The sequence below is a fragment of the Crocodylus porosus genome, unplaced genomic scaffold (genome assembly GCF_001723895.1).
Source record: "Crocodylus porosus isolate Cpor-Errol unplaced genomic scaffold, CroPor_comp1, whole genome shotgun sequence".
NCBI lineage: Eukaryota > Metazoa > Chordata > Crocodylia > Crocodylidae > Crocodylus > Crocodylus porosus.
The window spans coordinates 22,368,398-22,393,920 of NW_017728931.1; the positions used below are offsets into that span (position 1 = coordinate 22,368,398).

Consider the following 25,523-nt stretch of genomic DNA (forward strand, 5'->3'; position numbering starts at 1 on the left):
CCCCCCCCGGGACAGCCCTGGAGGTAAGTGTGTGGAGAAAAGGCAACTTAAGTAACATGTTACATTGACTGTTTCATTCTTTCTGGAAGCCCTGAAAAACTGATCTTAAATTTTCACACCGTTTAAAATCTGGCTAAGCAGTTTGTAACTCCTTAGCACTTATGAACTACACCCCTGATATTCTGTTGCTAGAACTTTCCTACTAAATCAACAGTGAGTAATTTGGCTACACTTCTTGATCAGTATTAAGTCATGTACTGCAAGTATTCCTAAGCATGTGTAGATAAGCCCTGTTTTTGGCTAGATCGCTTCCTGGGACTCATCTCTTGTAGGAATCAGTTTCTTACTCTGCAGTTATCCAATTTCCTCAAATGGATCCTCAAGTTAGTCATAGGAACATTGCAAGGGGCCTCCTGGACTATCAAGTCCAATTCCCCTTCCTTGCAAGTCATCATTTACCTATTGAATGCCCAAATTGCCACTTCAATCCTTTACACAAAGCACTAAATACCCAGAACACCCCAAGTTTGCTTCACAGTTCAAGGCAGGGGAAATGAGGGAACTACCAGTGCCCTGCCAGTGAAGCAATAGGGAAGTTGTGCTGCTGCTACTTGTTCCCCTGGGAACGCCTGTGTCGCATGCGCTCTGGCACGCAGCAGGTTACCCTGGATGGGGGAGGGGAGGCTGGAGTCAGCACCTTTTCTGGCCCCTACAACCTTACCCAGGGTCCTGGGGGCCAAGGAAGCTGCAGCTGGGAGTCTGCCGGCAGCTGGAGTGCAGCTTCAACCAGCCAGGCTCTGGTTTTGGGTGGCACATGCTGCTGCCACATGTGCTGCCTCACCTTTTTTCCCATGCTGGTTTTTTTGACCCCAGGATCTCCCAGGCTCAAAAAAGACCTCTGTGCTACAAGGTAGCAGCATGGAGAACACCTGAATGTGTGTTGTGTGGCACTGCAGACCACATACTGCACAGCTGTGCTCATCTGGACATGGCCCTAGAGCCTAGATTCGTCAACTAGTATGACACTTAATGGAAGAGCAAAACACTATAACCAGGAACTATGGAGTTTTCTAAGTACCTCCAGGAGCATGATCACACCCCAGTCTGAATCCACTTTCTTTCCCCACCCCCACCAGCTCTTGCTGTACCCAGTGTCCCAGTCCTTCAGAGGAAAATTAATATTTTCCCTCCCCTGCTCATAAGCAGCCAGTAGCACTTTTAAATGGGGGAGAAAGATTCCTTCCTGGTCCTTACTGACAACCAAGCAAAAGCCCTGAATCATGGGATTACTAGACACCTACCACTTAACAAAAGAGTTGCTTCTGTAGCCCAGCATAAGAACTGCATATACGTGACTTCACATATTTCACCTACAAGTTGTTGAGCCAAAACACCATCTCATCATACCAGTCACTTCCATAGATTTACCCAGTTCAGTCTAGAGGCAATTTGGATTCTTTGCTCCCACTACTTGGCTCTGAAGATCATTCCAAAACCGTTCTTCTCTGATAGTTTGATATCTTCAAGTTATCAACAAGCCAGTATTTGTTTTTGAGCCTAAAACAGTGCCCTCTTTTTTTGACATTCACCCCATGAATGTACCTATAAGGGGTGATGGTATCCTCTCCCAGTCCCCATTTTGCTAAATTAAATATGTCAAGCTTCTTTAAGAAAAGGCCTCCATTCATTGATCCCATTTTAGAGACATTTTCTTTGAATTTGTTTCAGTTTAAGGGTTTTTTTAACATTGGAGACCAGAACTGCACACAGTATCTTAAATGGCATGAAGAACTATATATGGAAATTATAAGTACTAGATATGGATTGTGTAAGGGCTACAAAGTAATTGATAGCCTCAGAGCTCAGTGTCTCTTTAGTACTACTGTTTTTTCCTATTTTACATATTTTCCAGATTACTGACTTGATCCAATTTATGACTGTAACTTTAAGCAGTACAAGAAATTACTCTTACTTTCTTTCTGCAAAGAATACTTAATGTTAAGATGCCAGCTTGAATAGAAAAAAGTGCTTAAAAGTACACCGTTCCCTTGAAAAGTTACTCTGAAGTCACTGCAAAGATCTGAAGCTAGCAACAGTTTTAATCTGTTGTTTTGGGTTTTTTTTCCTTTTATGGCTCTTTCGTATTGCAATTAAGGGAACTTCTACCTACATTATCTTTAAAACCACTGGGCTGACAAAGGAGACCAATTTGATACTCCCTAATCCTTTTTCATATGTCTACTGGTATCCCCATCAGGCATCTTCTGAATTAGAATTAACTAATTAATCTACTGATTGTGATTATTTCTGAGACTTCCGGCATCCTGTTTTCCCTTTTATCTAACTTTAAAAGTACAAATGAACTATTTAGATTGCCCTTACGCCAAACATTCCAAAAGGTAGAATATTACGAAGTTTACTGCGCAGTCTAACTTGCAAATAATTCTTCATTGAGCTTTGCTGTTAATGGTTTAAACTTAAATCTCAGAGGTCTTAAATAGCTTCTCTGTGGGTGAGTCTACACAACATGCTATGTTGCCACAGCAGTGAGCTACAATATAGCTCATTGCCTTCCTGACATAGCATCAGCGGGCACAAACTGTAACATAATGTAGCATCTAAAAATAACCATACGGCACTGGGACTGCATAGTAGGGTTGCGCGAGGCTTCGGATTGCGCTTCGGATGCTTTGGCGTCCGAAGCAGCATGCCTGGATCCAAGCCCGGGCTCAGTTAAGCTGTCCGAAGCAGTTCGGAGCTTTGAAAATGCTTCGGATGCTGAAAGTGAAAGTTAGAAGAGGGAGGGAGAGTGGGAGGGCGGGAGGGGGAGCAGTGGGGAAGACTGATGTGTAGGTGGCCAATGAGAAGGATTTCTCTCTGGCTGCCTTTTCAATGACAGTGTCTGTGGGGAGGGACTAGAAACAGCATAAAAGCCTCTTTGGAGGTATGCTGTGCCTTTTCCCAGCTTCAGCTTGTTTGCTATACTCAGTAGTTGAACTTGTCTGCCTCCTTTTTCTTGTTAGAAAGGATTGGGTAGGACTTAGCTTATCTTAGCTTAGCTATTCTGTTCAATTACTTATACTATTACTATTCAGTTCATTTCTTTGAATTTATATTTGCTCTTTTTTTTCTTTTTGGAAACTGAAAAAAGAAAGCTGTATTTTCCCTGCCAGTGTGATCCATCACTGTGCAGGGAGGTACACAGATTGCACACACACACACACACACGTGCACACACAATAAAGGGAAATCAGATATTCATAGGAGAAGACAGATAGACAGCACGCAATTTTTACCTAACTCTTAACACTGAAGCAAACAATCAAAGAAGAGGCCAGTGCACACATGCAACAGAGGGAATAAAACACACAATACAAAAGGATTGACGCGCACACACAGACCTTTTCCAGCACAGGAAAGATCAATATGAAACGTGCTGGAAAGGCAGGTGCCAGGTCTTTGGGCAGGGGAGGGAGAGGGGGTGGGGGGGAAGTTAGAGCTGCAAGCCCCTCCCTACCCCCATCCTCTCTCTTCCCAAGCAGCCATGACATCAATGCTGCCAGGGGGAGCAGTGTCTGCACCTGACACCCCTGCACCAGCACCACCTATGCTCAGTCCAGAAATAGGCACCAGCAGTGGAATCGCTGTCTCCTCCACCCCAATTTCATCTATCAGCATGAGCCTTCTGCTGCCAGAGGAGGACCTGGACCTGGACCTGGAACCAGGGATGCTGAGCACACTGGCTCAAGCAGTTCTGGGAACTGAGGGGGAATCAGAGTACTGGAATACAGAGTACAAAATGGAAATGGGGGAGGCATCAAGGGACAGGCTGGGGTGGGAGGGTAGGGGGGGGAAAAGGGGATGGAGTGCAGGTAAAAGTGCAGAGGTGCCTGTGGTGTCAGATGTCCGGCAGGGTGCAGTGTGCCAGAACTCCGCTGTGTGTATTGAGTCCATGGGTTTTTCTGTACCTACTACCTAGGAGGCTGATGAAGTGCAGTTCATAGGCCCAGCTCTGAAAAGTGGTTTGCATTGTAATTTGTTCCCTCTCAGGAACAGGCCTGAGAGAATAGAGGCAGAGTGTTTTTTTAGTGAGGAATGCGCCTCCACAGGAAGTTAGGTTTTGTTGTCTTTGATAGATTCTGGTGTGCAGTTTGTGGAGTACTGGAGATAGCTGGCAGGTTTTGTGTTTTGAGCTGTAGGAAGTTGGCTTCAGTTCTGGTGATGAGGTTAGGTGCTTGTTTGAATGTACAAACCACTTTTCAGAGCTGGGCCTATGGGGCCTCCCTGTGTGCCTCAAGACAAGGACGCAGTCGTCCAAGCACCCACCTACATCACGAGTTTTGCCTGGCAGCAGCTTGAGGTACAGTTCCCCCCAAACCTGGAACCCTGCACCAGTCTTCTTGAAACTTGGCATGTTTTGTGGCCTGAGCAGGGGCCACCACCCCTGCAGTTTTCAGCCCACTGCACCTTAACATGCACGGGGTCATCTGTGTCACGAGTTTTGCCTGTCAGCAGCTTGAGGTGCAGTTCCCCCCAAACCCCTGCACCTTGAAACTTGGCATGCTTCATGGCCTCACCAGGAGCTACTATCCCTGTAAGTTTCAACCAAATCAGAGACAAAACAAAGTTACAGATATTTAATTGATCCCCCATTATAGCCTATGGCCGGATCTCTGAGGCAGTGCCGAAACTTTAGGGCAGCTTCAGCTGGATCGAAGCGGCAAACCAATCTGGAGCTCCAGATTGGATTGCTGACATCTGAAGCGGCCGGATCGAATACCTGCCTACTCGCACAGGCCTACTACATAGTACCAGTGGGTACTGCATTTAGTGCATTTAGTACTGGCTAAAGCAGTTCTAGAGGTGCACCAATATATTAGTCACATATTGAATGGGGCACTGATAACAGGAAAATTAACATTATCAGCAGTCACCTTTTTTTGGCTGATAATGTCACCAATAAATGCTGCATGCACGCGGCCAAGAATGCAGCCTGGCAGCTTGAAGAGCAGCATCCTGCTGGCAAGTCTGTGGAGGAAGTGGGAGTGGGGGGTGAAGGTTGAGGCCCCCACAGTGAGAGAGGAAGAGGGGTAGGGGCTGCCCAGCCATGGTGGTTAATAGGATCCCAGGGCGGGGAGCAGGACAGAGCCACAGGCAGCTTGTCCCACGGGTTTGGGGAGGGGGTGGAGAGGTGGGCGACTACCTGCCACTGCATGCACCTCTGGGGGAGGCATGGGGGGCATGTGCCCCCCTGGATTTGTGCAAGTGACAAGAGTGGGCTGTAGCCTCAGGACCAGGGGCGGTGGTGGTGCTGGGAGGGGTGGCTATTGGGTGGGGGGGCTACAGGGAATTTTGGGGTGGCTATCACTCCCCAAGTTCCTCCCCCACAGCGCCACCCCTACTCATGACACTAGGGCTTCTGAGGAAAAGGCAGCAGAGCAGGGTGCCCTGGGTGGGGGTGGGGGGGCTATAGCCACCCCTCCCAGCACTGCTACCACTGCCTGCCCACACAGCTGAGCTCTGCCTATCTCCAGCCCAGACCCTTGCTGGGAAGAGGCCAGAACAGCCCCTGGTCCCAAGCCCACAGCAGGCAACCCACCCTCGGCCCACACACAAATTTGGGGGGGCACATGCCCCCCATGCCTCCCCCAGGGGTGTGCTCAGTGGTGGAGAGCCACCCTGCAGACCCCACAGATGTGCTGCCTGTGGCTGCGTCCCAGCCCCAGGGTCGCATTCATTGACCTGCATTGGCAGCGCCTGCTCCTGCCCCACTCCCTCCCTTGCTGTGGGGGGGCATCTCTCTGCCCCCTGCACTCCCCCCCCCCCCCCTTCCCCCCCCCCACCTTCCTCCCCACAGACTTACTGGCAAGAGGCTGCTCTCCAAGCTACATTCCTGTAAATTAGCTGATGGATCAGTATCTGCCAATATAGCCGGTTAATAATCGGCTATTGGTATCAGTCAAGAGAATCTTTAGCGGTACATCCCTAGCAAGTACTAAATGACTGCATAGTACCAATGCTCAGTCAGGGGCATATGTATGTCTGTATTGTGTGTGTCTTGCTTATATTCAAAGTTAGTCTGATATTTCTGTTATATGGTGTCAGATGTTTATGATTTGGAAAACAGTAGGACTTGTAAGGAATTTGAATGGAAAGTGATTTTTGACATAGCAGGGAAAGAGTGCTGAATAAATTATCTTGATCCTTGGTGTACACATGCCATTGAAACATTTTGCGTGGATTAGTGCTGGGTTGCCCAAACTTTTCACCCCTTGGGCTGCATGGGCAGTGCCTGATCAAGCCATGCAGTGCTTGGATATTTGGCAGTAAGGGTGGAGTGTCTGTGTTAATTGTCACTGCTCTCCTGCAGCCAAATTTATCGACCTGTAGGGAACCCTGTGGGCTGGATGTCATGGCTCTGCAGGCTGGATTTGGTCGGTGGGCTGGGAGTTGAGCACTCCAGGATTAGAGGGAAACTAACTTACGAAAATAGCTTTGACATGTCTATCTTAAACTACCAACAATGGGATTTACTTCTCCTTTGTCTTTCAGGAAGTTAGCCATGATACAAGGAGATTTCGTTTTGCCCTTCCAACTCGAGAGCACATTCTGGGTCTCCCTATAGGTACGTATTTACATTGGTAGCCTGGTTTTTCTTCATAATGAATCCGCGATTTGTTAATTTTAAGTGGTCTCTAAGAACTACTTTAAAGAACATATTCAATTTTACTAATATTATAATTTCCCCTAAAATGTCATTAATATATTCCAGTTGACAAAAAATATTTTTTATGGTGTGTGGAATTGCTAAATTTTATGGTTTAAATATTGCTGCCAGTTTTGCCTGAGCAAATAACTCTAAGATCAAACCATTGGCTGTTTCTTTTAAGAGAAAAAAACTGATAATACAAGTTGCATATATTTTTGGTGCAGTGCTGTTTGTTTCCAATGTACATGCTATTTCCTTGACCACTGTAGGAAAAAAAGCCAATAGTTAGTTCATTGCTCAGTCTTCAAGCCTGCTTTACCAACAGATATTGGGCATTTTTATACGTGTTCCTGATGCGGCACCAGGTGCTTCTAATTAGCAAGCCATGCTAATTAAAAGCACCCATGCATCACATGTATCCACAGCATGCCTCCTTGCTGAGAAAATGGTGGCAGTGCACTTTGAACTAAAGGACATCAAATGTGTTTTAGTTCAAAGCGTGCCACTGCCATTTTCTCAACATGGAGGCACACTGTGCTGCTGATGCACATGATGTGCAAGGTTGCCAGAGTGTGTCAATTTACGTGCTCCAGCAGACTTTATGCGGCAATTCTGGTCTGACTCACTGGATTTCCAGCATGTCAGAACAGGCTCCCTGCATGTATGTAAGTGCCCATTATTCCTAGGAAGTTCTGTTTCCTTCTGCTTTCAAAGCAGCACTCAGCTGCTTCTCTTGGTTTCTTCTAGCTTTCTCCTGTAAGGCAGTTTGTCAGTCCTCTACCCCACCTGCATTTATTTACCCTGTATTTATAACTGTTCAAGGGGAAAACTATTCTTGGGGCATATCTATGTGGGAGACTTATAGCAGGCAGCAGCACTCTCAGGGATACTCTATTGGAGCTATCCCTTAAATCCAAAGTAGTGTAGCATGGTAGTACAGCTGAGAGGCAGTGGCAACTAACCTGTCTGCAGCAAGGGGAAACAACACAACTACACTGTTTCTGACTCAGGAGATGGCTCTTGCAAAGCAGCATGGCCAATCTCGGGGCACAGCTGTTTGACGCACGCAAATCACAGCCCCTTAGCCAACTTTTAATCTCAACTTCTTGCACAGGGTTTGCTATGCAGCCTACATACAGCCTTACACAGCTGCTGTTGTTTCCAGAAACCTTGGCAGATAACAGTGCATTTGACTGCCTTTCTGTTTAGCCTAAAGGAAAGATACTTATCATAAGTATCTGCTTTAACCAGGCCTGTGATAGGTTGCTGTCAGGGATGTCTGATCTATAGGCATTAGAACCTTTCCAGCCTAAGTATACATTTTATCCATTACTCTCTCTCCATGTGCACCCACACATACATGCACACTGAGTTTTTGTATATTGCCATTACATGAAACTACAGCTGTGTCCTTGTATAAATCTTTTATGTAGCTGTATTACTTTGTAATGTCACTCAGCACACATGCTTAGTTAAGTGGATACTTTCCATGGTCAGTTTGGTGGCCTTATAGTTCTCATGGTTTTCACCCAAGATTTTCATAAAGGACAAGAGCAAATCAAGACTCTACTTCAGTGTGTTACCCAAAATGGCTGGGGCTTGTTAACAAAATGGTGTGGGGAATAGAGGAGGTTCTGGAAAGACAGTGTTACAATAGAACAAAAGGATGATGAAGGTCACCCTTCACAGCTGTGACACTTGTGTGAGATAGTCTTGGCCCAATACTTGGTTCTGATTTTTTACAAATTGGGAGGACTTACTTTTTCTGTAGAGTTCTAAGGGAAGAGGGCCTGTGAGGCTGTGAAGGGATTTTCTCAGCATCTGCTGTCCTACCTGTGGAGAAAGGTGAAACTCAGAGAATTGCCCCTTCCCTCTGGGAGACCTTCTGTCAGCTGGGAATAGATACCTCCTGAATGACTTACTCTGACAATGATTTTATCTGGCAGGATTTCCTTTCTGCAATCTACAGCTGTAGCCAGTTAAATGAACTTACTGCAAAACTTGTCTTGGAAGAGAGGGGAGGTAATTTGACATGATGTTCCTTGACAAAAAAATGAAACAGCTTGATATATAAGTTCTCTCATGTGCATATACTGTCTCATTCCTTGACTGCCTCAGTAGAAAAGTATTTCGAGTATAATGACAGAAATACTTTAACTCCCTCGCATTCTGGTGGTGCTACATATTCCCATACGGCTTTAATGTAGGGTCGCATTCCAAGTTGCTACCAATTCAGGAAAACACCAATATCTCATCCACACACACTTTACCATTTGGATTCAACTTCATCCTAGCTTGGCATACAAACTCCAGTGTACCATTAGAGATCAGCAGCTGGCAGAATTGGACCCTTTCATCCAGCCTTTCTTTATAGAGCTGAAATAAGCCAAAATAGTCATTTAAAGCTAAAGCATTAATAAAATGAAGGTGTCTTATCCTTCAGATATGGTGAAAATGTCTAGGAAGTCTGATTTCCCCCCCCACACAAATTCCTTAGCCATAACATTCCAATAAAGGTATTAAAACCTTAGGAAGAAATTTAGGGGAGTCAGGAGAAAAACACTAAACTTTTACTAAATTGACTGAGAAAAAATTAGTTTTTTTGCCCAAAGGAAATGGCACGGCTAGTTTGTTAGCCCATGAAGGTTAAAACTTGAAGGGTGAAGTCAGGGCTTTAGGAAATAACATTAAAATCCTGTTTTAAGTGTAAATCTCAATGCAACTTGAAGTATGGACCTCCTGCCTCCACCAACCGCTTCCCCAAGCATCTTCACAATAGTACTTTCAGATGTAAACCATTTGTTATGTAAAGTCAAGTCATCATCCTGTACTGATGATGAAGTGCTAATGATATGCCTAAAAGAGTTGTTCTTGTGCATCCTTTTTGCACATCTGTATTGGTGGAATATATACCCTCCATAAAATTCTAACTTAGTAAATAACAAATCTCTGCTGTCCCTGAAAAGAAGGATAAAGCAGCTGTAAAAGCTGAACCACCTGTCTGTACCTGCTCGACTTTATGACTGATGGAGGAGGAAATATGGCAAAGTGATATGGAAGTACCAGATGGCAAGGGAAAAATTACTGCCACTGGAATAAAGGGGTAAAGGAACTTGATCGCCTTGCTTGTAGTTCTACCATGGCATCAAATGGCCCCTCAAAAGTAAACTATTCACCCCCACTCCCCCTTCTGCATTTAGGACAGCACATCTACTTGTCTACTCGGATTGATGGGAATCTTGTCATCAAACCCTACACACCTGTGTCCAGTGATGATGACAAAGGCTTTGTGGATCTTGTTGTGAAGGTAAGGCTGTACTTGGCTACTTTGTGCCCTTAGGGTTAGAGTAGAAAGCATGATCTTATAAAAAGGTGTGTGTGTGTGAAATTGGACATTATAATCATGTTAGATTCCATTCAGTCTCAACACACACACACACACACACACACACACACACACACAGATCCATTATAAGTAGCGGTTGAGGAAAAAGTGACTTTTGTTAATACAGAGGTATTAATATCCTTCTGTGCAAGTTCCCAGAGTTAATTACTAAAAGACATCCAATCTGTAGACGTTCACACAGTTCTTTAGCATTTAAGAAGCTTTCAGGCTTGTTGGATCTTCTCTGGTCTTATTCATGAATAATATAGTATCATAAGCATGAACGTAGGGGGATTATGAAGTATAGGCAGCTCTATGGGTTTTTACTATTTCCACATGGGGAAGTTTCACCACTTACCAAAGCACGTCCCTCTAGCCCTGGAGCTCGTCTTGGTTCAGTTTAAACACTTTTCCTTACCTTAATTTTTGGGGTAAAACTTGAATGCGTCAGTCTGGTGTATTCCTTTAGCATTCCCTCTTAAGTAATACATTGTCTTGACTGAGGAGTGTAGGCATACCATGTTTTCTATTGTATTATGGAAGCTTGTTTTTAGCTTTGTTACTCCTGTTTATCTGTAACTAACTCAACCCAACTCTTCCCTTCAATCCTTTTTCTTTTACAGATTTACTTTAGAGGGGTCCATCCAAAGTTCCCTGATGGAGGAAAGATGTCTCAGTACTTAGACAGCCTGAAAATAGGGGATACCATTGACTTCAGGGGACCCAGTGGCCTACTTGTCTACAAAGGAAAAGGCAAGACGGAATTTGAAATACTGTATCCAGAGTACAAGGCACAGACATTCTTATAAAACTGATAAATGTTCACTCTGCTGTTCAAATTAACTCTTGACCCTGATGAGATTAAAGCCTCATTTGAGCCCAAGAACTGTATTGCTTTAAGTACACTGCTATAACATGAGTAGTCTATCCCATAGGAGAAGGGTACCCTACAATATATCCAATTTACGAAGACCAGACATGGTTTTTTTGGCATAAGTGTCTTTCTAGATTTTTCTTTAGTGAAATAAACTATACCCGCAGAAAAAAATGGATGCCAGTATAATTATATCTAAAATGGGGCTTTTGCTGGTATAAAAATGTGATCCCTGATGGACATTTTGTTTGTATAGCATGGACTTTGCCTAAGTATAGGTACCTTTTTTATATCACTATAATTATGTCGGTTTATCCCACTACAATGCCAACAGAAAATTCCAGTCTCAAACCAACAGTTCTGTCACTATGAAAATGGTGTGTAGACTAGGCCGAAGAAAATCCCACTTCAGTTTCTGGCAGAACAGAAGAGTTAAATCTTACTTCCTTTAGCCAGGCTGCTGTGATGCAGGAATATACCACAGCAATAAAGAAATGGGCTTAACCTAAGCTGGTTCTGATTGCTAGGATAAAAAGTACAGTTGTTTGTAGCCTGTGTGTGTAGCCCACAACAGCCATGACACATCACAATGGTTAAAGGGAATTGACAGGAAATTAACTCTTTAAAAAAAAAAAAGAAAGAAAAAAAAAAACAGAGTGAAGAGAAAACCATAAATGTGTAAGCTTCTCTCTACATCTGATCCTTATGCCATTCAGCAATATCCTCAAAAGTCAGATCCATGTAGTAATTGGTATGGCCTGTGTTTCTTTTTAAGTTTTTTTGTGCACGTTAAATAGTGTTCACATTCTGTTTGAGCTGTTTCCCTCCCTGAACAATTGAGATTTCTCATGAAAACAGTCTTTATGTACAAAAAAAATAGTAGATTGTCCTTTTTTAGAGAGCTTATATTCTCTTGTGCAAACAATTTCTGGCACCAAGCCTTTTTGATCATTGGTGGAAACTGTTGGGCATTACTCAAATGTAAATAGGTTTAATGCAAAATAAAGGGTTAATAGTCCCATTTAGTTATGAGACATTAGTATCTCTTGGTTTGTCTCTGCAAAATGCTATCTATTAATTATTTTCAACATCATCTTTTCTTTACAGCAGCTTTTTGAGAGAGAGTTTATGTGGCCCTATTTTACAGATGGGGAAAATTGAGGCAGAGGTTAAGTGACATGTTCCAGGCCTGGGAACAAATCAGTGAAAATCAGAATTAAATCTGAGGACTGAGAATCACAAGACCTGTGTGTTTTAATTAGTTTCATAGCCTGCCTCAGTTATTTCACCTCATTCCCTCTCTCTCTCTCTCTCTTCCAGGCAAGTTTGCTATTCGTCCTGACAAGAAATCTGAACCGGTTATAAGAACAGTGAAATATGTTGGAATGATTGCAGGTGGAACTGGTATGTAAGAATGCATTTTCATTCTGTCGTTCACAAACAGAGGTGACCATCTGTGTGATGTGTATGTGCATGGGTTTTTTTAATTGCATTCCTCTTTCAGGGATAACACCCATGCTACAACTTATACGAGCCATCATGAAGGATAAAGATGATCCCACTGTGTGCAATCTTCTGTTTGCTAATCAGGTAACTCTTGCCCTTGTTATTGCAAGATGTGAATGTTGTCCTTTAAAATAACAATTCCCCAAGGACATGCACAGTGCACCCATATCACTCAGAACTATAAAACCCTAACCCCAAATTAAGCGTTTACTAGTAGTCATATTGCACTTGAGCCCCATGCTCAAATTGTGACTTCTCAGAGCTGCTTTGTTATGCCATGAGACAATGCTACCTGTACTCTTACAAAACTTAAAAGGTTGACAGTGTGAGTCTTAAGTTTTTAATGATTGTTTTATTGAAAAAAAATTGTGCATGCAGGTTGTTATGAAATTGATAAATTAGCAACTGTTATTTAATATGAGCATATTTACTTATAACAGTTGCTATTTGAAAAAGAATGGCACTTAGAAAAAAGTTGCTAGACACTAGGTTTGTTTCATTAAAAAAAGTTGATAATACTTCTGATTTGTACCTGCAGAATATATCAATATCAGCTTTTCATAGTTTACCAGTGATCTTACTTAAAAGATGACTTTTAGTTTAATACAAAATTATTATTGTGATGAGTATTATTTACAGGAAGTACTGTTTTAACTTTGTTAAACACATAAGCAAATCTAGCTCAGTTTTGAATATTTTGCAGAAAGAACGTTTTACAACTGGCAATTTTAAGTAAAATGTTATTTTGGTAAGTTCACAATATATATAAAAATTGGAAAAGGTGATGCTTTGCTACAACTTCCTACTATTTTGATTTTTGGACATAAGCCATAAAATATACCAAAATAGTGAAAACAAAGCTGATTGCTATATATAACTTATCTATTATTTTTTGACCACAGTTGGTGATTTTGTTTTACAATATATTGGTTTGAAAGCAATGTCATCAACAAATCAAGTTTTTTAACCTGCGGTAATATTTTTTTTTTAACCTTTTATGTTAAACAGCCTTTTCTGCTTTATATGTGGTCAATCTCAAACATTGGTATTTTCATAAATTCTACATAGAATGTCTTAAACATATCAACTATGTGTAAAACAGATAAGGTTGATATTGTGGTAATGTACATAAAATACACAAGTATTAATATTTTAAATAATGGTATTTTTGAATACTAAACTAATATGTTTTGATTATATAGTCATTGTTTTGCTTCTAAAAAATTTAAATATCACCAGAGATCAGAATTATCAAAGACCTGAGATTGATTGATTTAAATCTACTTTTTCATTAATATTTCACTTTTAAAGCTGCATTTTCAAGATTTAATATAAACATTAAATACAGCATTGCAACTAAATGCCTTGGATTTGCTGCCAGCGAGACTATGGTATAATTCTATATTTGAGCAACTATGTAACTTCAGTATTTTCAAAATCTTTCTAAGTATATGTTTTTATTAAGTCTAGAAATGGAATAATATTGCTCATATACTGCTTGTTTATGATATGTCAGCAGCAGCAGCATTAGAATGGTAACTGGAATCTTTGTACATAAACCTACAAAAAGTATATAACGTATATTGTTTTTTTAAATAAAACAACCTTTAATGTCTTTGGGTATATGGTTTGATGAAGTTTGTTTCATATTTACAGTCAGATCACTTACTTAAAAAGAGGCTTAACCAAAAAAGTAGTTAATTATTTCAGATCACCATGAGAATTTTCAGACATGCCAAAGTTTCAGTCACTAACAAGTTTCTAGGACTTGGTCTCAATTTCAAGTGCCTTTAGCCTAAATAATGTAGGCATCTGCCTGCCTTTCAAACCAGTTGCTCTCATCCTGTCTCCCTGTTTTTTATTAATGCTGAATTTCTGTGCGTCATCAATTCAGCACATTTTTTTTAAATATCTGAAAAGATTAGTATCATTTTAGGTTTGTAGGAAAAAAGATCAAAATCTCAACCTTTTGTTGAAAAATATAGTATGTGTAGCTTCAGCAGAATTTTAGACAAAGGGACAACATTTTCCCAATTTCTGTGACAGGCAAGTAACTGATCATCATACTGTAACACTGTACTCATCATACTGTTTGTCTGCCATTTCCTCTAAGATGTTCTTTATCTTTTCTGGTTCAGATTCTACTCCCAACTAAATATCTGTGTTCAAGATTATAAATGTGTCCTGTATTATCTTAAATAAAACCTCATTTACCTCCTCCCTTGTTTTGCTTATTAATGCCTTACTAAATTGTTTTCATGTCTTCCTTGGAGTTTAACATACCTACATTTAATAATTACTTCTGTGGCTGATGTACTGTTTGTGACTTTTGCCTCACTAAAATGGCTTTCATTGTTGTCCAGATGCCTGTTTCAAGTCAGTTAGATCCAGAAATAGCATTCTTGTAATGGGTGCTCTTTCATGTTTGTCAGACTCAGAAATAGGTGCCATTTCAACAGCAGGTGCTGGCACATTCTGTCCACCTCTGCATTCCCAAATATTTCTTTTTCTCTGGTGCCAAATCACTTTGGCTAGAGTATCATTATGCTTACTCTCCTGTAGCACTGCTGCTGCTATGGGACTAAGATGTGTTGGCTTTGGTTAATGGACTTGCATTAGAGAAGATTAGGGATCATCAAATACATAGAGCAGAGCTCTGAGCTGTAGGGGGAGGCATTTTCTAGGTTTTATTATGAAAGTTGAGTTAGTTGCTACTGAAGATGCTGAAAGAGCTTTTTACTTTGTGTAGTAATATGACTGATAACATATTACAGTGCAGTCTGGTTAAAAAATCAGGCACATTTTTATTCTGTTCCTTTAAAGGGAAGCAATCTGGGCTCATCAGTGTTGTGGAAGTGACAAGACCAGGAATAACAATTGCATTAGTAACTTTTGCAAGTTACTTTAAATCTTGTTTCTATCTTCCATGTTTAAAATTGAAGTGATATTGAGGTAGAGTGACCCCCTGCTGCCCTGTGCTGGGTTGGAGGGGCTCTAACACGAGCCACCAAAAGCCCTGACAGCTGCTGCTGCAGCAGCCAGCGAGTGCAGGGCATTTTTTAAAGTGCCAGGACACTGAGGCTGGATGGGGAAGCCATTGACTGGACTGGTGGAGCAGGCAGGGGATGGGGGGGGGGACTCATGGCGGAGCCCACCCCCCATGCAGTAGGGGTCAGGGGGGGATGCTCAGGGGGCCTGGTGGGGGTTCCCCCCCAGCCCCCTCCCCTCTCCTTCAGCCCTTCCCCGCCCCCAACATATCAGCAGGAGTCCAGGTCCAGCTCCCTGCAGCAGCAAGTAGGGACTGCCTGAATCGCCTCTGAATCTTCAGATCAATTCGGACCTTTTTATTTGTCTTCCGATTCAGTTCAGAGATTCGGCTGCTGAATCGGGCCAAATCTCCTCTGAATCGAACCGGCAACCAAAGCTTCACGCAGCCCTACTGCCCACCCTCCCAAGTCAGTGGCACTGCTGGAGGCAAGAAGCATGGGGTGCAGTCCAGTGAGGAGGCAGAGCCTGTCTCTGGCACACCATGCTGCTCCACCCCCCAACTCTGGACTGCACCCTGCATTCCTAGGACCTCTGTTTCAAGTTTCACCAACCAGCTGTGACCAGCCTACAAAACCTAGGACTGTCCCAGCCAAACTGTGACAGATGGTCACCTTACGCGTACAAGATCTCTGAGGTTTAATTTGATAACATTAGAGTCCAAATGAAGATCTTTGTGGAAATGTAACATAAAATTTTCTTTTTGCAGACTGAAAAAGATATCCTGTTGCGCCCAGAACTAGAGGAAATCCAGGTTGAATATCCAGACCGCTTTAACCTTTGGTACACATTGGATAGAGCACCAGAGAGTAAGAATTTACATGTTCCCTTTCTTTTTAGCTTCAAATCAGTAGTGGTAATGCTCAATCTGCCTTTTAATGTCACTGGCTGCATTCTGAGCTGTGCACAAGTTTGTGTTATGTGGAGAAAGCTGTTTTTCACTAATACCTCCAAAGCTTTGGAACTCTGTTTAGGTGAAAGCTAGCGTGCTTTCACGTGAGTATATGTGGCTACTTTTTCCACCTTTTGACATGTTCAACATTGACAGTAAATATGAACTTGCATGGACAAAACTAATTATAATAAGGAGTAGTGGGAGGATTTTAGTTTCAATAAATTATTAAGGCAAGAATCAGTTAGAAGCTACTAGTTACTGAAGGAAAACAAAGCCAATCGCACCTTCATGTTTACATCAGTTTTGCATGTTGAGTACAAATGGCAGGTTAAGGAATGCTTTCTTCTGACAGTGTTTCCTACTCTGATGGTTATATACAGGCAGTCTTTGGACTTAATGACACAATTGGTTCCTGAAAACTACAACTTAAAATCGAAATGTTGTAGCTCGTAACTAATTTTCCCATAGGAAACAATGTTATAAATAGGGGACTGGTTCCTTAACCAAGGCCTGATACCCTATTTTCTCCAAAAATACCCCAGAATTTTGTACTCTGTCAATTATATATGAGTAATATAGCTACATTAATGTTTTTATGTTATAAATATCAATCATACTGATTTGGAAGGACTTTGTTGAGGTGACTGCTGGACTTTTTGAAGTGTTCTTGTCAGGAGTCTTGACTGAAGTTTATCTGCTTTCTTAAAGAAAATGTCCAAGGAAGTTTGGACAGATGTTCTCCAGGGAGATAAGCGATGCAGCAAACTTGTTTGCTGGCGTGGCATGGTGTTGGATCAAGTGTTGTAAAGTCGAAACTGTAGTCAGAAAGTTGAAATGGTGTCAGTTTATACACGTTGTAAGTGCAAAACATTGCAACTCAAAACGTTGCAAGTTGAGGACTGCCTTTACCTGGAGGCATGCTAGTGGACTGTGCAGGAATAATGGTCTTGTTCCATGAGACTGGGCACAAGAAGTTTGAATTCTATTCAGGGTTCTGCCAAAAAACACTTATGATTTAAGTAATCACTTGGAGCACTTTTACACATGCTTGGGGGACGCGGGGGGGGAAGGAGGAGAGCTTGTTTGCCAAGCTTTAGTTCAGGCACCCCCACCACCCTTTTTAAGCATGGGAACACTGATGCATGAGACACAGGAGCACATCAAGTACCGTGGTCCAGTAGATTTGATTGAGTCTGCTCCGACGCGCTGGAATTCCAGCTCATTGAAGCAGCCTCAGAGCTCCTGTATGAGAAGTTGTACAACAGTTAGGCACCTGCGTTGGGGTACCTAACTCCCTCTTTAAAGTCTGACTTTTACACACGCCCACTCATGTTTGTCAGCTCTCTCAATTCCCATCTCTTAAAATGGGGGTGATGATCTGTCCAGAAACACTAACCATCTCTGTCTGCATCTGTCTCTGTTTCTCCTCCTGCATTCAGATTGGGCGTATAGCCAGGGGTATGTGAATCAAGATATGATCAGAGACCATATGCCTCCACCTCAAGATGATGTTCTGATCCTACTGTGTGGTCCTCCTCCAATGATCCAGTATGCTTGCACCCCCAACTTGGACAAGCTGGGGTACATCAAGGACATGGTGTTCTCCTACTAAAGATGACCAAGGGAATGGTTATTCAGTAGGGTGGAAAGAAAGAGATCATGGAAGGAACAGCATTTAATGGGGAACAAGACAAAATAACACACACGGGTGGGTGATACACGGTACTGGGAAGTTCCATTTCAATTATAAATGCTTATTTCTTAATGGCTTAGCAGACTTAAAAAAAAAAAAGAGTCTGAATGTATCATGTTTCATGCTGTACCAAAACTTGATACAGAATCAATGTCACCATGTTGTAGTTGGACAGTGGTGTGTGGTACTCCTTTACAGTGCACATACCACTTGTATCTGACAGAAAGACCACTGAATTATATTCAGTCTCCCACCCAACAGTAAAAGTTTCTTGGAGAAGAACTATTATGTTGACTTAATCAGGAGTAACTACTTACTTACCAACACTGTGTACATCTGGTATTTCACAAGGTTGAAAGTGTATGTTTATTTACCTTGCTATAACAAATCATAATCCTCACAGCGCTTTTACAGTAAGAGGGCCAAGACCACCTGCATCATCCAGCACTCCCTACAGCAGCAAAAGCTTCAGGCTAACTTTTGGTTGCAGGTTGGCAGTTACCTGGTCACAACAGAAGTGCAAGGCATTACTTTAACACACAGCAGTATGAGAAACAGAAGAGTTTACTTGCAGTTTTCTGTGTTTCAGATTTAAAAAAGAAAAGTAGAAAGAGTAAACCTTTTCCAGCTAGTCACCTGTTGTAACCACTCCTATCCCATGGAACTGAAATGAGGTCTTAAAGGCAGAAGGCTTTGTGCACTAATTCTTTGAAGAACTGGGGGTGGGGTTAATCAGAAGAGCTGATGGTGCTGTTATGGAAAAAGAACAGTTATGTGTGTCCTCTCTGCAGGAAATCTATGTAGATCTGACAGAAGTATCCCTTTTCTCTGGGACTTCCCTTCTGACCTTTCTCTGCTGCTGTGCTCAGCAGTGACTGCACAGAAGGCAATTCTTCACTGTGCTGTGTTTAACCACGTAGTCTGTTATCCTTGTATATGAGTACTCCTACCTATACCTTAAAAAAAATCAGGGCCTCCACCCTGCATGCCTTGCTCAAGCAAAACTCAAGTAGAAGTCTGCCTGGAAAAGCTGAGTTATCAGCTCAAACTTGAGTCAAACTAGCAGCAACTTTAAAATGTCTCTCTGAATCCAAAAGTGCTTCTTAAAGACAGTAGTTTGATGTAGCTGTGATTTAAGCAGCTTGGAACTAATATTAATGCATCTCATAACCAGAATTTTCTACCTTCAAGAGGTAGAGATACTCCCACATCTGAAAGTAATCCACAGGCCAAACTTAAGTCATAAGATCGTGTTCTGGTAAATAAAATGATGAAGGCCGGAAGCATTTACTAGCCTGTAAAGTATTAGTTAAAACCTGCTTCTTTTGTTGAGTGATCTCTAATTTTCATTGTACAGAGATACAAGTCACTATCTGAGATAATTTGCCATGTTCTCTGTGCCTACATACAAGCTTGGCTTTCTGTACTTAAGGCTAATTTCTGGTTTGACTTCAGTGAGGAAAAGGTAAACCTATGACAAATAATTCTATTAAATTTATTTCAGTAGCCAGGCTTCTGTCTGGGACTTCTTGACTTGTTTATGTGCTTCGTGTTGTCTGAAACTTGTTCTTTCAAAGAACTGTATAGTTTCCTCTACAAGTTTAAATCGGTCTTTGTAACAAGCAATCAGTGAAAATTTAAGCAGTGCTCTGTGTGGGCAGGAAAACATACCCAAAGACCTTGTCATAACTGTATTAACAACACTTAATTTTGATGAGTAACTTAAGCTGGTCAAGTGTAAGCTGTTTTGTATTCTTTATCCTGCATATTCAACTACTGGGCTTTTTTCAAAATGTTTGTGCAAGAAATAAAATATTTTACAGTTGAGTTATTCAACAGATCTTGTGTATGTTACTTTTTAACATAAGGTGGCTTTGCAAAATCTGCTACCTGGTGAGAAGCAAAAAAGAAAAGATTCCATTTATCTGACTAATCCTTTTCTTGCCCTCTAAAATTACCAGAGTTTTTATTCTGGAAAGCACTTAAGGTATTGATATTCAGACAACAGAAGACCGAGTGCCTCTCTCTCTACTCTGCTTTTACCTCACCTGAGAGGAGTCTGTCTTCAAGTTCTCCATTTTCTTCCTAACACCAGAAGGTTCAAGGCTATGAAATGGGAGATTGGCCTTCAGCCATCTAGTGTCCCTAGGAATGGGATATTTGAAATGCATTCTACTCATATGGCTTCAGTGGATCTTATTTTTAAAGGTTCAATTGAGCCACATATTCCACTAGGAAGAGTTAAGCCTAAAAATTAATGTAGGTGCTTTTTTGCTACATTTACTAATGACTCCTACACTGTGACATGGTAAAGTCTTCTATAAAACTGCACACTTCTCCATAATGTAACAGTATGTTGGCCTAAGCTAACCTAGGAGAACTGTATCTACTTATGACATGTAACATTCCACAGAATCCTTTTATTGAGTAAAAAAAAAAATACAGTACTCAAGTTTTTTCTTTATACATTTTTTAACATTCTGAATTGTTCTGACACAGCACATTGAGCTTACAGTAAAGGGCTGTGTTTTGCTGCCTTTTTTTTTTTTTTTTTTTAACATCAGGAAGCAGCCCTTGTTCTTAAAAAGAGAGAGAAAGCATAAAGGATTTAAGTTCAATCACAAGACCTAAGGTGCAATTTTGGCTCCAGTGAAGTCAATGGAAAAACTCTCACCTAGGTTTTGGGTAGGGACAAGCACTTTTGCTATACACTGTAAAATAGGAATCCAGTATCAGCTGGGACTTCTTTCTTCCTCTTAAATTTTAACAAGTATTAAAAAAACAACTTCAAGAGTTATAAATGAGAAAGATCTTAGCTACAGTCTGGCCTTTTTCCTTGCTAGCACCAATCCCTTCAAGAACCTGGAATTTACAATCCAGAATTATAAAATCCTGCTATTGTTGCCTTGTATTATTAGATGGAATGAGAGCACATCTTTATAAGGTCAAGTGTTCAAGTTTAAAACCATCTGCAGTCTTTATGCCCATTCTAAACAAAGACAAACTCTTTATAAATCTTCTCAAAGGTTTGGGTGATGAGCTTTTTGTCCAGTTGAATATTTTTAAAAAAGGATTATTACCCAGAGAACACAATGTTCTTAAAATTCAGTCCCTCTTTATTAACCTTTTTAGATTTAAAGACAGGAGAGACTCAGTTCTTATAAAATCAAATGCTCAGTCTAAACAGCTGCACTGAACTGTGCATGTAGTCCTGCATATTTTTTCAGAACTGGGTCCCAACATTTTTACTATTAGCTATTTACAATTTAAACAAAGTTAACGTAAACCTTGTCTACCTGCCTCAGCCCATTTCTCTTACCAAGGCAGTTTTCCAGCATTTCTTTTGTAGCAAGGAATCTCTCTGTGCTCAGAACTCCCTCAAAGCTTTTGTGCCTGAGAGGTGCTGGTTCTGCTTCTCCCTGTTGACGCTGTCTAGCATAATTCCTCTGACATCTTTTGGCTTCCCAGGCACACCAGATGCTATAAATAGGCCCAGACAGTCTGGTCCCACCAGCAAGCAGGATTTTTCCAGCTTTGAAAACAAAAGCACATTTGAGAAGAGCTTGTTTGCTAACATGGCTTCCTCACAGAGGCCACGCAGTTCACTGGAGCCATCTTTATTGTGAAGGAGTTCCACCATCTGCAAAGACTGAACAGCAATCTGAAGCTTGATTTGCTTATCAGCTCCTAGGAGTCCAGATCCAGTCAACCCCAAAGAGCCAGAACTGCTGCCAGGTCATTTTGCTTGTTATGATGCACTCCTTTTTCAACACAGAAGCTGATGAAGTTGATCAAAAAGATCTCATTGAATGTATTTGTAGCTATGTGGAGTTTGCTGTGAGGATCTTCAACCCAAGATAATCTTTCAGCTTTTGAGATGCACGGACAACCACTTGGCTGAATAAGTCACATAAAACTAGAATGTCAGCCTTGTTCTGGTTGTTATCCTGCGATACCTTCTGTCCCATTTTCTCTGCAGCAAAAATACTCCCCACATGCGGAATGTCCAGGATGCAGCTTTTCTCAGTGAAAGCAGTATGGTCCCTGGGTTAAGTTATGCCTGTTAAATACATACAAGGTGGACTCACTACCTCCCAGATGAAAGGCACGCCAATGGCAGTTATGTCATGTAAACAGGTCTCAGTTATGCACAGCAGACAAAGTTCTGGCATGCTCACTGGCTATCTCGTTTACCAGAAACCAGATGAACAGGTTAGGTGGTTTTCACACAAAGCATCAATTTTTGCATGCATGTCACACATTACACCAGTCCTATTTGTTTAATGTACCTTATCTTTTTCTATTTGAAGGCAACTAAGAGGGAGCTATTCCAGTGACTGGATGGTCCAAAGAGGTTACAGAGCTGCTAGAATACAGGTCCAAAATCAATCCTGGACAACCAAGTCCAAAAGCCATCCAATACCTCTTCCTGTGGGTTTCCCTTCTTAGCGGGCATTAATCTATGTCCTAAATTTTACTAACACTAACTGGCACCCAGCAGAACCAAAGTACAAATGGATACTGCAGGCTCAATTATCCACAAGACCCAGAGGGAGGCTCTGAAGACTGGCAGACAGGGATCTTTAGCAGGACTGCCCTGCCACTCACTCCCTGTGAGCCAGTTCTTTGACTGGTACCTACAAGAGCCATGTACAGTCTGCAGATATTACTAAGAAAACCATTTAAGCCAGTCTTAAAAATACAAAAGCCCAAAAATATGGCATTTTACAACAGATTTTATTCGCTTTTTACATAGCAATCAATACACATTAGTTTATGTTCCCCTCTTCATGCACAGAAGTGAAGATACACCAAAGATACTGACTGTGTTTGTGTTTAAAAGCCTGACTTTATTACTCAGCTTTTATAATACCCCCCGTCAGACATCAGGGCTGCTTACAAAGTTACATTTTTTGCCCGATTGGGCCCCTGAAAGCACTCTATGGCCATGACATAACACGACTGCAGAGCACTTAAAACAGCCGATCATGTGAAAAATTAACCCTGATCAAAACAGATGAAGGCATGCTAAAGCAGAGCACCTTGGGGAACTTGTGTTCCCTCCAGGGTTAATTTTTCCCTGCTTTGCAGAGTTGTCAATAGCGAAAGGAGGAGCACAGAGCTGCCAGCTGCTCTGCCTGCCCAGAGCTGGAGCGGGGACGGCAGGGTGGAATAAAGTCCCCTTTGCTTTGGGGGCTGGGGAGTATACTTTGCATATACTTTACTATATGCAAAGTAGCTGGCAGCTCCATGCTGCCAATGTCAAGAGGCCCAGGTAGGTGTTGTGGGAAGGGAGACCCCCCCCCCCCCCCCACACACACACATAGGCATGGCCCAACTCCCTTCAATACCTCAGCTGGAGTAGCTGGGGCAGGGAGCCTGAGACAAGGAGGGTCCGTTCCACCTGCCACTTCCCCTCCAGCTCAAGACAGGCAAAGCACCTGGCAGCTCCCTGCTGCCCCCTTTCCCTCCCCCACCAACTGGGGGGGAGGGGCAGGGCTGGGGAGGGGCAGTTTGGCAGCCTCCTTGAGGGCTGCTGGAGTGCCCCCACCTGCTGGCAGGGCAGGTGCAGGCAGGATCCAGAGGGCCTCCCCCTCCCAACAGACGAACCTCTTTGGGGTAGGGACATTCTAACTCATGGTGCTGTATATAAAATGCCATGTATTAAAGCAGGGCCCTAAAGGTCCATAGGCAACCTAGAAAGCATGGTTGTAACAGCTTCCATATTACCTAGAAAGCCAGCATACTGATGGAAAAAGGATGCTTTTGGAGCAGAATTGTATTTACATTCAAAAGAAACATGCCTAAAATAGTTGATGTGTGTATTCATAGGGTTGAGTTAAAAAAATAAATCTGTGAATATCTAAATATGCAAAGCTTGCATGTCTTTTGGGAGGCCTTTCTGTTGATCATTTCATAGCAACTGTTTTCACTGGGAGGTGTTTGTCATTTAAGTAAATATTGGTTTGAGGGCCAGGAATTGAGTTTTACTGGGTTTTTATAATGTATTGTGTAACACAGTCTAGGCTGAGTGGGCCAGGGCCAGGTAGGTCACCATTCAGTACATATTAATCTACACCATATTCACAGAAAGCAAATTACAGGAGTTCACACTGGAAACTTGGTTCTAAGCATTATTCTTAGCCAACCAAGGAAGAGAAGCTTAGCATTTATCTATCCCATCAGAACACCTCAAATTTCAATTAGTCACAACAAATGTCTGGTAAGCAAGCAACAGACCCACAACTATTAAGCAGATATTATTCAGGCAGGCATAAGTAATTTTGAATAAGGAATCAGTCCTGATTTTTTGTGGACAGCTAGCAGGTGGCACAGAAAAGCATTCTTTTCTGAACAAGTTATTCATTATGGATTATTTACCTGGCCTGGCCTTCATTAAGAATGGAATGGCAGAGTTCAATGCAATACTGGTTTTTATCAAATTGATTATAGTTGTAAATAAATATTAACATCTGGTTACACTGATAAATGTCAAAGTCTCAAATCTATTCCAACAACTGGCAAGAAGTAGAAACCATTTAAAAACTGCTGTAAAAGTCTTTATTGCTTTCCCAACTTCTGTGGCACAAGCACAAGTCATAAATCCGACAATTATTACATTGTATAAGCATCCCTAAAACAGGGTCCTTTTCTTTTCCAATGTTTGCAACAAGAACTGTAATGAAATGAGTGATGAAACGCTTTGTTAATGCGAAACAACACTGCAAGTAAAAATTCTAGCTGAAGTTTTCCCTTGACAAACAATGAAACTTTGTGCCATTTTGCTAAAATGTCTGCAACATTCATACACCATAACAATCATTTTTAACAGAGTTACCTTTGTTTTTGTAGCTAAGACATTGTGTGGTCTGTAGAAAGTCTGACAAAAGATTTTCACTGAAATACATTTCTAAATTTGTAACTAGCCAAAGTGGAAAGGAGTTGTGCTTTTAATAGGCGTAAATATTAGTCAATGTGTGTGTTCTGGTTTTCTCACTTTTCTGAGGAAAAACCCCACCTTAGGCTTAATACTGTGCAACAATATATTTCTGATACATTTCTTTATATAAGTGTTTTGTTATATTCACAGCATGGAAACATCCCTTCCCATATGCATATGACAGTCCTCAATTTCAAGCTGAGAACCTTCAAGAATATTTTTAATATCCTAAAACAATTAAAATCTTATTCCTGCTGCTGCTAGGGAAAAAATAAGATACTGCAGATTAGAAAAGTGATGCAAGGAGAAATACATTTCATAACAGCTTCATCCCAAATGTAGAAACATCAGCTAAAAATGGTTAGCAAAAAGAAAGAAAGGGGAAAAAGGAAAGAAAACAAACAGTTTAAAGGGCAGTCTGACTTTTCCAGTAACCAGCTGGGTTTCAAACTTGGATCATCTCTTCACAACCCCCC

The 25,523-nt window shown here is 41.7% G+C and overlaps 2 protein-coding genes across 2 annotated transcripts in view; one reads left to right on the forward strand and one right to left on the reverse strand.

The window, feature by feature from the left end:
- LOC109316368 (NADH-cytochrome b5 reductase 3) overlaps window positions 1–18,026 on the forward strand; it is a 26,819-nt gene extending 8,793 nt beyond the window's left edge. The window contains exons 3-9 of the mRNA XM_019544375.1: window positions 6,553–6,625; window positions 9,910–10,016; window positions 10,718–10,847; window positions 12,289–12,372; window positions 12,473–12,558; window positions 16,229–16,328; window positions 17,854–18,026. Of these exons, the coding sequence (XP_019399920.1) occupies window positions 6,553–6,625; window positions 9,910–10,016; window positions 10,718–10,847; window positions 12,289–12,372; window positions 12,473–12,558; window positions 16,229–16,328; window positions 17,854–18,026 (753 nt within the window). The remainder of the gene's footprint in view (window positions 1–6,552; window positions 6,626–9,909; window positions 10,017–10,717; window positions 10,848–12,288; window positions 12,373–12,472; window positions 12,559–16,228; window positions 16,329–17,853) is intronic.
- An 813-nt stretch (window positions 18,027–18,839) lies between these two features.
- On the reverse strand, window positions 18,840–22,909 carry REP15 (RAB15 effector protein). Its single transcript, XM_019544376.1, is given in 5 exon segments — window positions 18,840–21,483; window positions 21,486–21,799; window positions 21,801–21,863; window positions 21,865–21,958; window positions 21,961–22,909. Coding segments are annotated over 5 exon segments (696 nt in total). The 5' UTR covers window positions 22,076–22,909; the 3' UTR covers window positions 18,840–21,373.
- Between the last annotated feature and the right edge of the window lie 2,614 nt (window positions 22,910–25,523).